Here is a 13,179-nt window from a genome sequence, read left to right on the forward strand (position 1 = left end):
TGAAATATCATTCATCTTTTCTAAGCACAACAGTTGAGCACAATAAATCACCAAAAAAATCTGGAAAGAACACAACTACATGGAGGCTAAGTAACAGGCTAATAAATCATGGATGGGTCAACTAAGAAATTAAAGAGACAAATGAAAATAAAAACCCAACTGTCCAAAATCATTAGGATGCAGCAAAGCTGTCTTAAGAGGGAAAATTATAGCAATATAGGTGTACCTCAAGAAGCAAGAAATATCTTGAATAAACAACCTAACCTTACACCTAAAGGAGCTAGAAGAAGAACAAAGGCCAAAGCCAGTAGAAGGAAGGAAATAATAAAGATTAGAAAAGAGATAAATGACATAGAAACTATAAAAACAATAGGACACATTGATGAAACCAGGAGATGGTTCTTCGAAAAGATCGACGAAATTGATAAACCTTTAGCCAGACTCATCAAAAAAGAAGAGAGAGAACTCAAATTAATAATATCAGAAATGAAGGAGAAGAAGAAAAAATAAAAGCTGACACTAGAGAAACACAAAGGATTATAAAAGGATATTATGAAAAATTATATGCCAACAAATTGGATAATCTAAAAGAAATGGATAAATTCCTAGAAACACATCAACTCCCAAAACATAATCAAGTAGAAATAGAAAATTTGAACAGATGGATTACTAGCAATGAAATTAAATCAGTAATTAAAAAACAAAACAAAACAAAACAAAACTCCTGAAAAACAAAAGTCCAGGACCAGATGGCTTCACAGGTTTATTTTACCAAACATTTAAAGAAGAGCTTATACCTATTCAATCAAACTGTTCCAAAAAATAGAAGAGAAAGGAAAGCTCCCAATTATTCTACAATACCAGCATTTACCCTAATACTAAAACCAGACAAAGACACTACAAAAAAAGAGTACTAAAGGCCAATATCTCTGATGAACATAGATGCAAAAATCCTCAACAAAAATCTAAGCAAACTGAATCCAACAATACATTAAAAAATCATGACCAAATAGGATTTATTCCAGAGATGCACGGTGGTTCAATATTCACAAACCAATCAACATGATATATCACATTAACAAGAGAAAGGATAAAAACTGTATGATCATCTCAGTAGATGCAGAAAAAGCATTTGACAAGATTCAACATCTATTCATGATAAAAACTCTCAGTGAAGTAGGTTTAGAGAGAACATACCTCAACATAATAAAGGCCATCAATGAAAACCCACAGCTAACATCATACTCCATGAAAACCCACAGCTAACATCAAACTGAGAGCTTTCCCTCTAAGATCAGGAACAAGACAAAGATGTCTACTCCCACCACCTTTACTCAACATAATACTGGAAGTCCTAGCCACAGCAATCAGACAAGAAAAAGAAAGAAAAGGCATCCAAATTGGTACGGAAGAAGTTAAATTGTTACTATTTACAGATGACATGAGAGTATATAGAAAACCCTAAAGATTCCAGCAAAGAAACTACGAGAACTGATAAAATAATTCTGTAAAGTTGGATACAAAATTAATACACACAAATATGTTGTATTTCTATACACTAATAATGAAGCAGCATAAAGAGAACTTAAGAAAATAATCCCATTTAAAATTGTACCAAAAAGAACAAAATACCTAGGAATAAACTTAACCAAGGAGGTGAAAGACCTGTACTCTGAAAACTATAAAACATCAGTGAAAGAAACTGAAGACAACACAAATGGGAAGATATTCCATGCTCTAGAACCAATATTGTTAAAATGTCCATATTACCCAAAGCACTCTACAGATTTAATACAAACCCTATTAAAATACCAACAACATTTTTCACAGAACTAGAACAATCCTAAAACTTGTATGGAACCACAAAAGACCCCAAAGAGCCAAAGCAATCTTCAGAAAGAAGAACAAAGATGAAGGTATCATAATCCCTGACTTCAAGATATACTACAAAGCTGTAGTAATCAAAGCATTATGGTACTAGTACAAAAAAAGACACATAAATGGAACAGAATAGAGGGCTCAGAAATAAATCCAAGCTTTTATGGTCAATTAATAGATAGGAAAGGAGGCAAGAATATCTAATGGAAAGAAGACAGTGTCTTCAGCAAATGGTGTTGGAAAAACTGGACAGCTACATGGAAAAGAATGAAACTGGACCGCTTTCTTAGACCATACACAAAAAGTAAACTCAAAATGGATTAAAGACCTAAACATAAGAACTGAAACCATAAAATTCCTAGAAGAAAACATAGGCAGTCATTTCTCTGACATTGGCCATATAAACATTTTTCTAAATATGTCTTTTCTAAGGGAAACAAAACCAAAATTAAACTATTGGGATTATACCAAAATAAAAGACTTTTGCACATTGAAGGAAACGATCAACAAAACAGAAAGATAACCTACTGAATGGGAGAAGATATTTGCAAATGACATATCTGATAAGGGGTTAATATCCAAAATACAGAAAGAACTTACACAACTCAACACCAAAAAACCCAAATAATCCAAGTTAAAAATGGTAGAGGACTTGAATAGACATTTCTCCAAAGAAGACATGTAGGTGGCCAAAAGACACATGAAAAGATGCTCAACCTTACTCATCGTCAGGCAAATGCAAATGAAAACTACAATAGATATCACTTCACACCTGTGAGAATGGCTAGTATCAAAACCACAAGAAATAACAAGTGCTGGCCAGGATGTGGAGAAAAAGGACCCTCTTCTACCTTTGGTGGGAATGCAAATTGGTAAGGCTGCAAATTGGTGCAGCCACAGTAGAAAAGAGTGTGGAGGTTCCTCAAAAAGTTAAAAATAGAACCACCCTATGATCCAGTAATTCCACTGCTAGGTTATTTTACCCCACTAATTAAGAAAGATGCATGCACCCCAATGTTTATTGCAACATTATTTATCATAGCCAAATTATGGAAGCAACCCAGGTGTCCATCCATAGATGAATGGATAAAGAAGATGTGGTCTACAGATACAGATACAGATATAGATAGATAAATACACACACACATTGGAATATTATTCAGCCATAAAAAAGAAAGAGATCTTGCCATTTGCAAAAACATGCATGGAGCTAGAGATTATAAAGCTAAGTGAAATAAGTCAGAGAAAGACAAATACCATACGATTTCACTCACATGAGGAATTTAAGAAACAAAACAAATGGGAAAAAAAAGAGACAAGCCAAAAAAGAGACTCTTAATACAGAGAACAAATTGGTGGTTGCCAGAGAGGAGGGATGCATGAAATAAAGGGGATTAAGAGCACATTTATCATGATGAGCAGTGAGAAATGCATAGAATTATTTAATCATTATATTGTGCATCTGAAACTAATACAACGCTATATGTTAACTATACTTGCATAAGATGATAATAATAATAATAGAGGGGACACTGGAAAGCTTCCTCTCCTTGCCACCCCTCCTTGGTCCTCTGCCACTTCCCGTGCTCCCCGGCAGGCTGACCCACCACACGGCCGCTTCCTCACCTGCATGTCTGAGTTGGTGAAGCTGCAGGCCGACAGGTAGTTGGTGTGCATAGCGACAGACTTCTTTTTGGCAGCCATGTTTTCATTTTTGTCAAACGTCAGTGGATACACAGAACACTTATTATCCAAACCACTAGCATGGAAAGAAAGAAGTGACAGATGCTAATATAAGGCAACAGAATACACCTATACACTCTCCTTCACGCAAACTTTTCAAAATGTTTTCCTTTGGCAGCATGATGTATTGTAAACTTTCCCCCCAACTTTGAAGATTTTCAAATGTACTGTAAAACTGAAAGAAAAACAGTACAATGAGCACCCAGATCCCTTCACCTACATTCACTAACTTAGCCTTTTGTCATATTTGTGGGAGCAAATTCTGAACCCATTTGAAGGTAAATGCAGACATGACATGTTACATCTACATACTTCAATTTGCGAATTTTACATCTTCTAAAAAAAATAGAACATTCTCCTAAGTAGCCACTAGATCATTCTCACATCTGAGAAAACTAACACAAATTCCATAACATGGTGTAATCAGCCATCCGTATTCAATTTTTCCCAGTTGTCCCCAGGATCCAGGGCCCAATCAAGGTTCACACATGGCATTCAGTTTTTATAGCTTTTTAAGACCATTTAATTTAGAACAGACCCTCCACCTCTGTTTTTGTTGTTTATGATAAGAGATCTTAGGCCAACGGTCTTGTGGAATGTCACATACTCTGCATTTGTCACACTGTTTCTTAATGGTCATATTCAAGTATAACATTTTTGGTAATATTAGCATACAGGTGATACTGTGTACTTCTTTCTCTTTCTTGCTGCTTCACTCCAGGAGATTTGTGAGGACTACTGTCTCAAGATTGGTGACGCCGCCTTTGATCACTTGGCCAAAGTGGGGAGCACCAGATCACTGCATGGGAAATATGACTTGCTTGTAATTAGTAATTAGGGTTTGACACTTCGAGACATGTGAATATCCTGCTTCACAACAGCCTTTCATGCAATGGCTTTAGCATGATTACCATTGTTTGAATCAAATATTATTTTAGGAGTACAAAATGGTGCCCTTCTGATTCGATCATTCCTTCTGCATTTGTTAGCTGTTATTTTTCTGTAGAGAAAAACTTCCCCCTTCCCTCATCATCCCTGTACACCCACAGGTTTTTTTTTTCTCTTCAAGTCTGTTATGAGCCATTACTACCACTACCCCATGTGATGCTCACATTTGGACAGTGGAAGGCCCCTGCAAGCAGCTCGTTTCTGTTGGATATGACCCCATTGATCCTTGAATGTTTCCTTGCTTTCTGGAACGAGAAAATATCCTAGGCTCACTTTATCCTTTTCCTGCCCCAGACCTGCGATCAGCCTTACTGCGAGGAGCCCTGCTTCTTCTTAATGGGCAATGACATTTAGGAGGAGGACACTCTTCTGATGCCCTGGGGATGCTAGGGACCCCCTTAGCCTTTCCAACTGCTCAAGGGGGCAGGTGTGGACTTGGGAAGTCTCTTATCAGTAATTCATAAGCTTGTGGGTGAGAACAATTTGTAGTTAGGCTGTGACATTGAACCAGCATGCTGTGGACTATGGGCTTCCCCGGACCCTTGAGGTGGTAGGCATTCTCCTGTGCTGAAGCTTCAGAGTAATTTCTGTAGCTCTGCTGGGATACCCATTACTTAGGGTTATTTGTATCTGGTGTTGAATCTTAGCTTTAGTATCTAACTCATTTTGTGATCTTGGTTAGGTTTTTTTAGGTTCTCTGAGCCTCAGCTTCCTCAACTATAAAGTCGATATGGAGTGGATAAAATGGAGTGGATCCCACAATCACAAGGGGCTGTTGTGAAGATTCTATAAAGAGTTCAGAATGGCCCTTGACATACAATAGAGTCTCAGTGAGTGGTCATTATTGTCATTTTTATATTCCACTTGCTTGGAGGCAGGCACTATGTCCTATTCATCTTTCAATTCCCCAGGACACCTGGTCCATTGCCTTGTGAACTGTTGTTCATATCAAGTATACAATACCTGAGTGAAGTCCTCTTTCAGATATGGCTTTCAAATAAAAAAATACTTATATATAAATAAAGGCAATTAACACAATTTTTTGAGAAGGGGATTTCAGCTTTCAAGTTTGGAACCAACTAAGAAATAGACCCACTAGTCAGACAGATGGAGATAAATATATCCCTGTTCTCCCCTTAAAAAAAATGGAGAGAATGTGGTGGAGGTGTGGGTTTGTGTGATCACGGAGTTACAGGGCTGTCACAAAGCCATGGTTGAGAAACACCACATTAGATCATCACTAGATAACTAGGCAAGTTAATCGCAGTGGCTCTTGACAGTTCTAGGGAAGGTCTGAGCAGGTGCTTTTGTCAAAGACGGGGATTCAGTTTTGCTCAGTTTAGTTTTTTTTAAAGATTTTGAGAGAGAGAGAGAGAGAGAGAGAGAACGAGTGGGGGAGGGGCAGAGCGGGAGGGAGAGGGAGAGAGACAATCTCTCAAGCAGACTCAGAGCCCGAGGCAGGGCTCGATCCCATAACCCCAAGATCATGATTCCAGCCAAAACCAAGAGTCGGATGCTCAACGACTGAGCCACCCAGGCGCCCCTGCTCAGTTTAGTTTCTGATGCTCTTTCCTCATCCACTGGACCCCATATTTTATTTTATTTTATTTATTTTTTTAAAGATTTTATTTATTTATTTGACAGAGAGAGACACAGTGAGAGAGGAACACAAGCAGGGGGAGTGGGAGAGGGAGAAGCAGGCTTCCCGCCGAGCAGGGAGCCCGATGCGGGGCTCCATCCCAGGACCTTGGGATCATGACCTGAGCCGAAGGCAGGCGCTTAACGACTGAGCCACCCAGGCGCCCCTGGACCCCATATTTTAAATATTTGTTAATATTACACCAGTATTCACAGCTTGAACTCCCTCTGCTTGTGAGGCAGTCAGTGCAGGCACTGACTATGTATCACATGGCGGGGCCGGGAGACAGATACGACGGACAAGAAGACACCAGCCATTCCTCCTCTCTGAGGAGGCTGTCAGCACAAACCTGTCTACCTGGGCCTTGTAAAATTATTCTCTTTCCCGCCTACCCCCCTCCCTCATGGAAATTTTCTCACTGGGTTCAAATAAGAAATAGCTGACAGAACCATTTTCCAAACTACTGTTAAAGACATTGTTCACGGGGTGCCTGGGGCAGCTCAGTTGGTTAAGTGGCCGACTCTTGATTTTGGCTCAGGTCATGCTCTCAGGGTCAGGAGATGGAGCCCTGCATTGGGTTCTGCGCTCAGCAGGGAGTCTGCTTGAGATTCTCTCCCTCTGCTCCTCCCCCCACTTGCTTGCTCTCTCTAAAAAACTAAAGACATTGTTCACTATGTTATTATATCCATTGCATACAGAAGAAGGATCTACCCAATATGTTCTTTTTGTAACACAGAACCAGATAGCAGATATCTCAGTATAAAATATTGAGAAATGATGTAACTCCTTCAGCTCTATGCATCTGCTAACATTAATGCCCAGTTAGAAACATATTACCCTGGAGTTTTTTAAAATGTAGAGTAATTATTACTCCTAATGAGTAAGAACTGATCTTACCTAATGAGAGGTCAGCTTTTGCCCTTGGCTGCTGGGAGGTCATCTCTGAGGCCCTGGAATGGGCTGCCTAATGGGAGAACAGTTTTGGCTCACACATAGTCTCACAGTATGATTTAGGGCATGCACTGTGAGTTCTGACCTCCTCACAGGAACCAGAAACTAAAGGCATTAGCCTAAACCTCTAGGACACACTGGAGACTGAGGGTCAGCCACATGGGCCGTATGTGATTGAGCCCCAGGAAAAACTGTGGACATGAAAGACTCAGGCAAGTTTCCCTGGTGGTTAATGCTCTGTGAATCATCACGCATAGTGGCCAGGAGGCCAGGAGACCAGGAGGAGGTAACGCCGTCCATGACGCCACAGGGACGGGACAACTGGAAGCTCCAGGTTTAGACCCTGCCTGGACTCTGCCCTGGGCACCACCTTTGGTTGGTGCTAATTTGTATCCTTTCACTGTGAGAAAACTGTGAGCCTAAGTATAGCACTTTCCTGAGTTCTGTGGTTGTTCCAGCAAATTATCAAACCTGAGGGTGGTTTGAGGCTGATATCTGAAGTGACAGAAGTTTTGTGGGAACGGCGCCTTCTAATTATACAGCTGGCCGAACTCCTTTACACTTACCTTATTGTGTGTGTGTATGTATACACACATATGTAAATAAATGTATTATGTACATAGCATATACATAAATACATATACACCTACCTATATCATGCGTGTATGTGTGTCTTTTATTGTGCTTACCTCAGATCCTTTCAAGAAGTAAATGGGATGAATTTTATATAAATACTACCATTCAGTTATAAAATGGAAATACAACCTACTTTTGAATTATTTAAAAAATTAGAAAATATGAAATACATGTGTGTGAACATGGGTTCCAAAGGCACACAGGGTCTTGGCACGTGGAGAGTGAATGGAAAGATGCCCCCGACAGCCACTCAAAGGGAGGGACGTTGAGGACAACCATTGGTGTGACTTGGCTGGAGAAGGCTCCAAACTCTTTGCTTGGAGGCCAAGTGTTTTCATTTTTGAATTAAAACTCCTTTCTCCTGATTATAAAAATGACATATGCTTATTTTTAAAAATGGAAAATTATAAAAAAAGAGAAAACCCCATAGTCCCATCATCCACAAGGAACTACTATTGGATTTTTTGGTATAGTTCATCACAGACTTAATGCCTCTTTTCTAAACATGGCTGGGATCCTATGGTAGAGATATTTTCCAGAATTGTTTAACACAGGGACAGGGAATTATGTTGGTTGCAGTTCTCACTGCCAACTCTGTTAAACTGAGCTCCAGGAGAATAGGAAATAAAACACCATCTTCCTAGCAACCTGGATGTTCTTTTGATTTACTGTAATTAAGAAGTTTCCTTCTTAATGGTTGTATAAAATATTCCCTTCAACTCATGTCCCACAATTCACTTAATAATTTCCTTTGATGGACTTATGGTTCCTCCCTACCCTGCCTTTTTTTGCTTTATTTTAAATAGTGCTACAATAAATATTACTGCTCATATGGCTTTTCTATATTTTGGATCATTCCTTTCAAACAAGTTCTTAGGTATGGAATCTCTAGATCAAAGGTTATAAATTTTTCAAGGCTTCTGTTCTGATACACATTACTAACATGTTTTCCAAAACGTTTGCACCAATTTATAGTCCCCACCAACAGCATTTGAGAGTAGAGGAGGCAGGTTTGAAACTTAAGCTACTGTCAGTCTATAATGAAAATAAGTATGAAAGAGATTTGTGTAGTTTCTTTTTTGATGAAGTTCAGGAAGGAATTGAACACCTCACTTAACCGGTCAAGAACAAAAACAGTTAAGTTCGAGTTTGTTTGCTTGTTTTTGCCCATCAAACGGTATTTTATGGCTAATCAGAGATCTGAGAAGCTGCTTGGCCCCTACTTACCCACATGCAATGGCGCATCCCGACGGGGCATATGCACAGGCCATCACCCACGTGCAGGGCATGGTGACTGCATGCTCCTGAAACACAGAACGCAAGCTTCATAGAAGGAAAGAGCGGCACTTCTACACAAATGTGTGAATGTTTAGTTTTTGCAAAATCAAATGACTGGAGTTCCTGCTAAATCCCATTACCATTTCAAAGGGCAGGGGTGTGGGGTGAAGCTCAGCCTGAGACTGACAGGAGACTCAGCTCCCCCAGAATCAACAAAAGCGAATGTCGTATATTCCAAGTGCTAAAAATCTCAGCCAACAAAACAATATCCTTACTGTTTTACTTCTCTTTTTTAAAGATATATTTGAGCGAGAGAGAGAGCACACAAGCAGGGGAAGGGGCAGAGAGAGAGAATCCTCACGCAGACTCCCTGCTGAGTGTGGAGCCCAACGTGGGGCTCAATCTCACGACTCATGAGATCATGACCTGCGCCAAAACCAAGAGTCAGATGCTCAACTGACAGAGCCACCCAGGTGGCCTACTTATTTCTTAATGTTATACTCCCCTTGTTCTTCTGAATGAATATTGGGGCTCATTTTCTTTGAAAGGTCTGTCTGAATTTCACTTCAGTTACATGCTGTACCTTATTTACTCAGATTCCCCCTTTTTAAAAATCTGTTCTTAAATGATTCTACACGTATGTTGTGTTTGCTGCCCTGTGAGTATACAAGAGCCTCTGTCCCCTGTGGGCCCTGAAACCACTCCTGGGAAGGTCTGAGTGGAGGCGGGGGAGGGCAGGGTGATCTTGAGTTGTGCTCACAGAGGACGGAGACCCCATAACATGGAGGCAACGAGAACTAGGTGTAGCAGTTTCTGCTCCTGGCTGGTGGTCGGGGCACCCACATTCTCCTGCATGCCAACAGGCAACAAAGCCACAACCCAAAACCTTCTGCATCTGTGGTCTTACTTCCCATGAGAGACATGGGTCCTGGTTCCTAGTTCCAACACCAGCAAGATGTGTGGCCCCATGCAGGCCACTGGTGAAGGGAGAGGACGGGACTAGCTGATTCTAGGCCGGTTCTTTCCTGCTATGATTCATGTTATGCTCATGGAAATTCTGTCACTCACAATCTACAGCCTTTCAGATGCCTAGAATAACCCACTGCAGCAAATGGCCACTCTCAGCACAAGGCGCCCCAGGCCCCCTTCCTTACAAGAAAAAACTATGTTCCCTGCCGGGGGCCACAGTGGCAACACCACGGCTCCCCAGAAATCAGGCAGTGTGTGCTCTAGGACATGCTAAGGCTTAAACAGAAGCAACAAAACCCCACACGCTCCTGAAGATGCTAAGGTGCGCTGGGAGAAGCAGAGGCTCCCATGGGCGGAGGTGCTGGAGGGGAAAGCCCCTTGTAAACCGTTAAGTTGCCATCTTTACTATTCCCTAGGGGCCTGACCATTAGGGACTCTGCTCCAGAAGGTGGTTCTGGCCCCCCACCCCTTGATCAGGTTGGGTAGCACCTGCCTACCACAACACTTACTAAACACATTCAAAAATATGCAGAATATGGATGCTGCTCAGTTTGAGGCAGATATAGGTCTCTTTGTCTTATATAGTGAAGAAGAGAAGACCTTCCTTATATAAATAACAGAACCAGGACTGAAGACACAATAGTCATTACCATAAATGGCACACGAGGCAGGCTGTAAGCACACCTCCACAGAGACGGTGGCCTTTCTCTTTAGTTAAGAGTCTAAATGCAGGTTAAATTTGGAGCCGAGCTCGCCCAGGCCCGACCTGCAGGAGATCACTGGATAGTCAGCTCAACCCCCTGCAACCTCAGCTTCTCCCCCGCTGTCTGCTCATGTCCACGGTGCTACAGAGTCCGGTCACAGACACAGAGGGCAGAGAAAGTGGGGGTTTCAGGAACCTCTTACCACCCCTCAGGAGAAAAATAATACGTGCGTGCCTGCGTGTGAGGAGTTTGCCAGGCCAGGCCCCTTCCGGTTTTAAGTGTTAGCACCCTCTCTGCTGGCTCTGCATGCTCCTGCTGGGGGGAGCGGTTTCAGCTCTCGAGGGGAACAGACCTGCCGCGGGCTGCTGAGCTGTCTGAACACAGACGGGCTTTCCTGGGGTTTCCATCCCCAGGCGGGCACCCGAGAAGCCTGATGACCATGAGCCTGGGGGTATCTGGAGGGGAAGAGGACAGGGCCGGGGTCCTGGGGTGCTGCTCAATGCGCCAGGGACAAACTCTTACCTTGTTAGTAGTGAAGGAATCCCACACGATCACCTTCCCGTCCTGAAGGGAAAAGAGTAAACAGCTTAGGAGCCGTCAGTCAGTGCTCACAGGCGGCTGCGAGAACGCTCAGGAGAGCTGTGTCCGGCTGGACGGCGCGCAGGAGACGCCAGAGTAAGTACCTGGGTGGTCAAGGACCTCCAACCTACCTTTGAACAAGGGGGACAGAATGGGGGGCTGAACTGTCCCGCCTGATTAAAGGCTCAGTTCTCAACATGACACTCCTTGTGGAGCTACAGAGCAATGCTCAGGCTTCTAACCATCCAGACACGGAGCACTCACTCTTGGTGCCTTGCTGTCGCCCCCCACGCCCTGTCAAGAAGCTATACAGGGGTGAGACAAACCTGAAATTACCTCGAGGTACTTGCCAGGTAACTAATGGTCTCTTTCGTTCTCCCTGGCCACCCCCACCAGCCCTCCTGGCTCCTGTGCCCCCCGCACGCTGCGCCAGAGCCCCCACCCTCATCCCTGGCCCACTTCTCTGGGCCCCGCGGGCCTGACAGCAGTGTAACTTGCCCACCCAGACAGTTCACACCTAAGCTGGGAACAACGTGAGACTCCTGTCCGTCACCTGTCTGTCACGGTGGGGACGCCCTGGGGGGCTGGGCTCGGGGCTGGCGATGCCACCTTCACTGTACCCGCTGCTGCAGCCTGAGCTGGGGCTGTGGGGAGTCACCACGACATCGTGGGTATGGAATACAAACCCACACGAGCCCTGGTCCCTACAGTGCGGCCACCTGCCCGGTACGCGGTGTGTGGGTCCTCTGGGCCCCCAGGCTCTGCCTGTGAGGAAGAAGATGGCTGAGTCGGCAGCCTCCATGGCAGGCTCGGTGTTTGTAATCACGGAAGCCATCTGGAGCCAAACGTGAACGACGAGGTGAGGGTGGGGGAAGAGGTGCCACTGAGGGGCGCAAGCAAGGTCTGATTATCCAAAGTGACACGGTTGCTTCCTTTGCATGATCCACTGGACGATTTCCATATTCCCGCTGCGTGTGACTGAAGGGCCCAGGAACAAAGTCAAAGTGGGCAATCTGGGGTCTTTCAAAACTCCTAAGCACACTGGTTCTTCTAGTCTAATTTCTCTGACTAAACGCCCAAACACAACAGAGGGGGTAGATTGGATAACAGGGCAGAGAAGAGGGAAGGAGCTCCAGGCCTGTACCTTGGGGTCCTCCGCACCTGGAGCCCGGCTCGCTGTGCCGGGGAACAGACTTGTGCATTGTCCAAGCTGGCGTTCCCTCTGGCGGCTTCCTCCACCACGCCGCCTGCCTGCCTGTCCCCACTGCCCACCCACTTTGTGCTCTGGACAGAAGAAGGCACCCAAGAGGCTAAAATCAGGCATAAAACCAAATGTGGGCCTCTCCACCAGCACAGATTTATACACCAGGGCCTCATGTTCCTGGAGAGACCGCCTCCACCCCAAACCCTACCCCACGCAGTGAGGCTGATTAATCTCCTGCCTTCAAGGGAGAAGGGCTGCTCTGAGTCACTCCGTCTGCTCCAGAATGTTCCCACTGTTGTCAGCTTCCTCCCACGCCCACCCCACTTCTAGTTTTCTCTGCGTTAGAGGTGGATGGATGGAGCGTTCCTCCTCCCTCTCTAATAAGAACAGTGTATGAGTGACAGAAAATCCAACATATATTGTACTCTTAAAGAAAAGTCAAAAAGGCTAGGTGATAACCACTTTGAAAAAAAAAGTCTGGAAAGGAATGCTCTAAAATAGTAATAATGGTTGGGACAGGGTGGTGGGAGTAAAAGCGTTTCTTTGTTCTCTTTTTCAGTGTCTCTTTAATGTGGTAAAATACATGAGAAAAATGTTTTATGAACATAAATGAAAGCAAATAACAAGGTGACATATTAGATCTATAGGTA

The 13,179-nt window shown here is 43.5% G+C and overlaps 1 protein-coding gene across 1 annotated transcript in view; it reads right to left on the reverse strand.

Moving 5' to 3' along the window:
* The window catches only part of GNB5 (G protein subunit beta 5), a 37,912-nt gene that overhangs the window by 13,728 nt on the left and 11,005 nt on the right, over positions 1–13,179 (reverse strand). The window contains exons 3-5 of the mRNA XM_034994889.1: positions 11,269–11,310; positions 9,023–9,099; positions 3,505–3,637 (exon numbers count right to left, since the gene is read on the reverse strand). Of these exons, the coding sequence (XP_034850780.1) occupies positions 3,505–3,637; positions 9,023–9,099; positions 11,269–11,310 (252 nt within the window). The remainder of the gene's footprint in view (positions 1–3,504; positions 3,638–9,022; positions 9,100–11,268; positions 11,311–13,179) is intronic.

This window comes from Mirounga leonina, unplaced genomic scaffold (assembly GCF_011800145.1).
Source record: "Mirounga leonina isolate KUSES-001 unplaced genomic scaffold, KU_Mleo_1.0 Mir_91, whole genome shotgun sequence".
Taxonomy (NCBI): Eukaryota; Metazoa; Chordata; class Mammalia; order Carnivora; family Phocidae; genus Mirounga; species Mirounga leonina.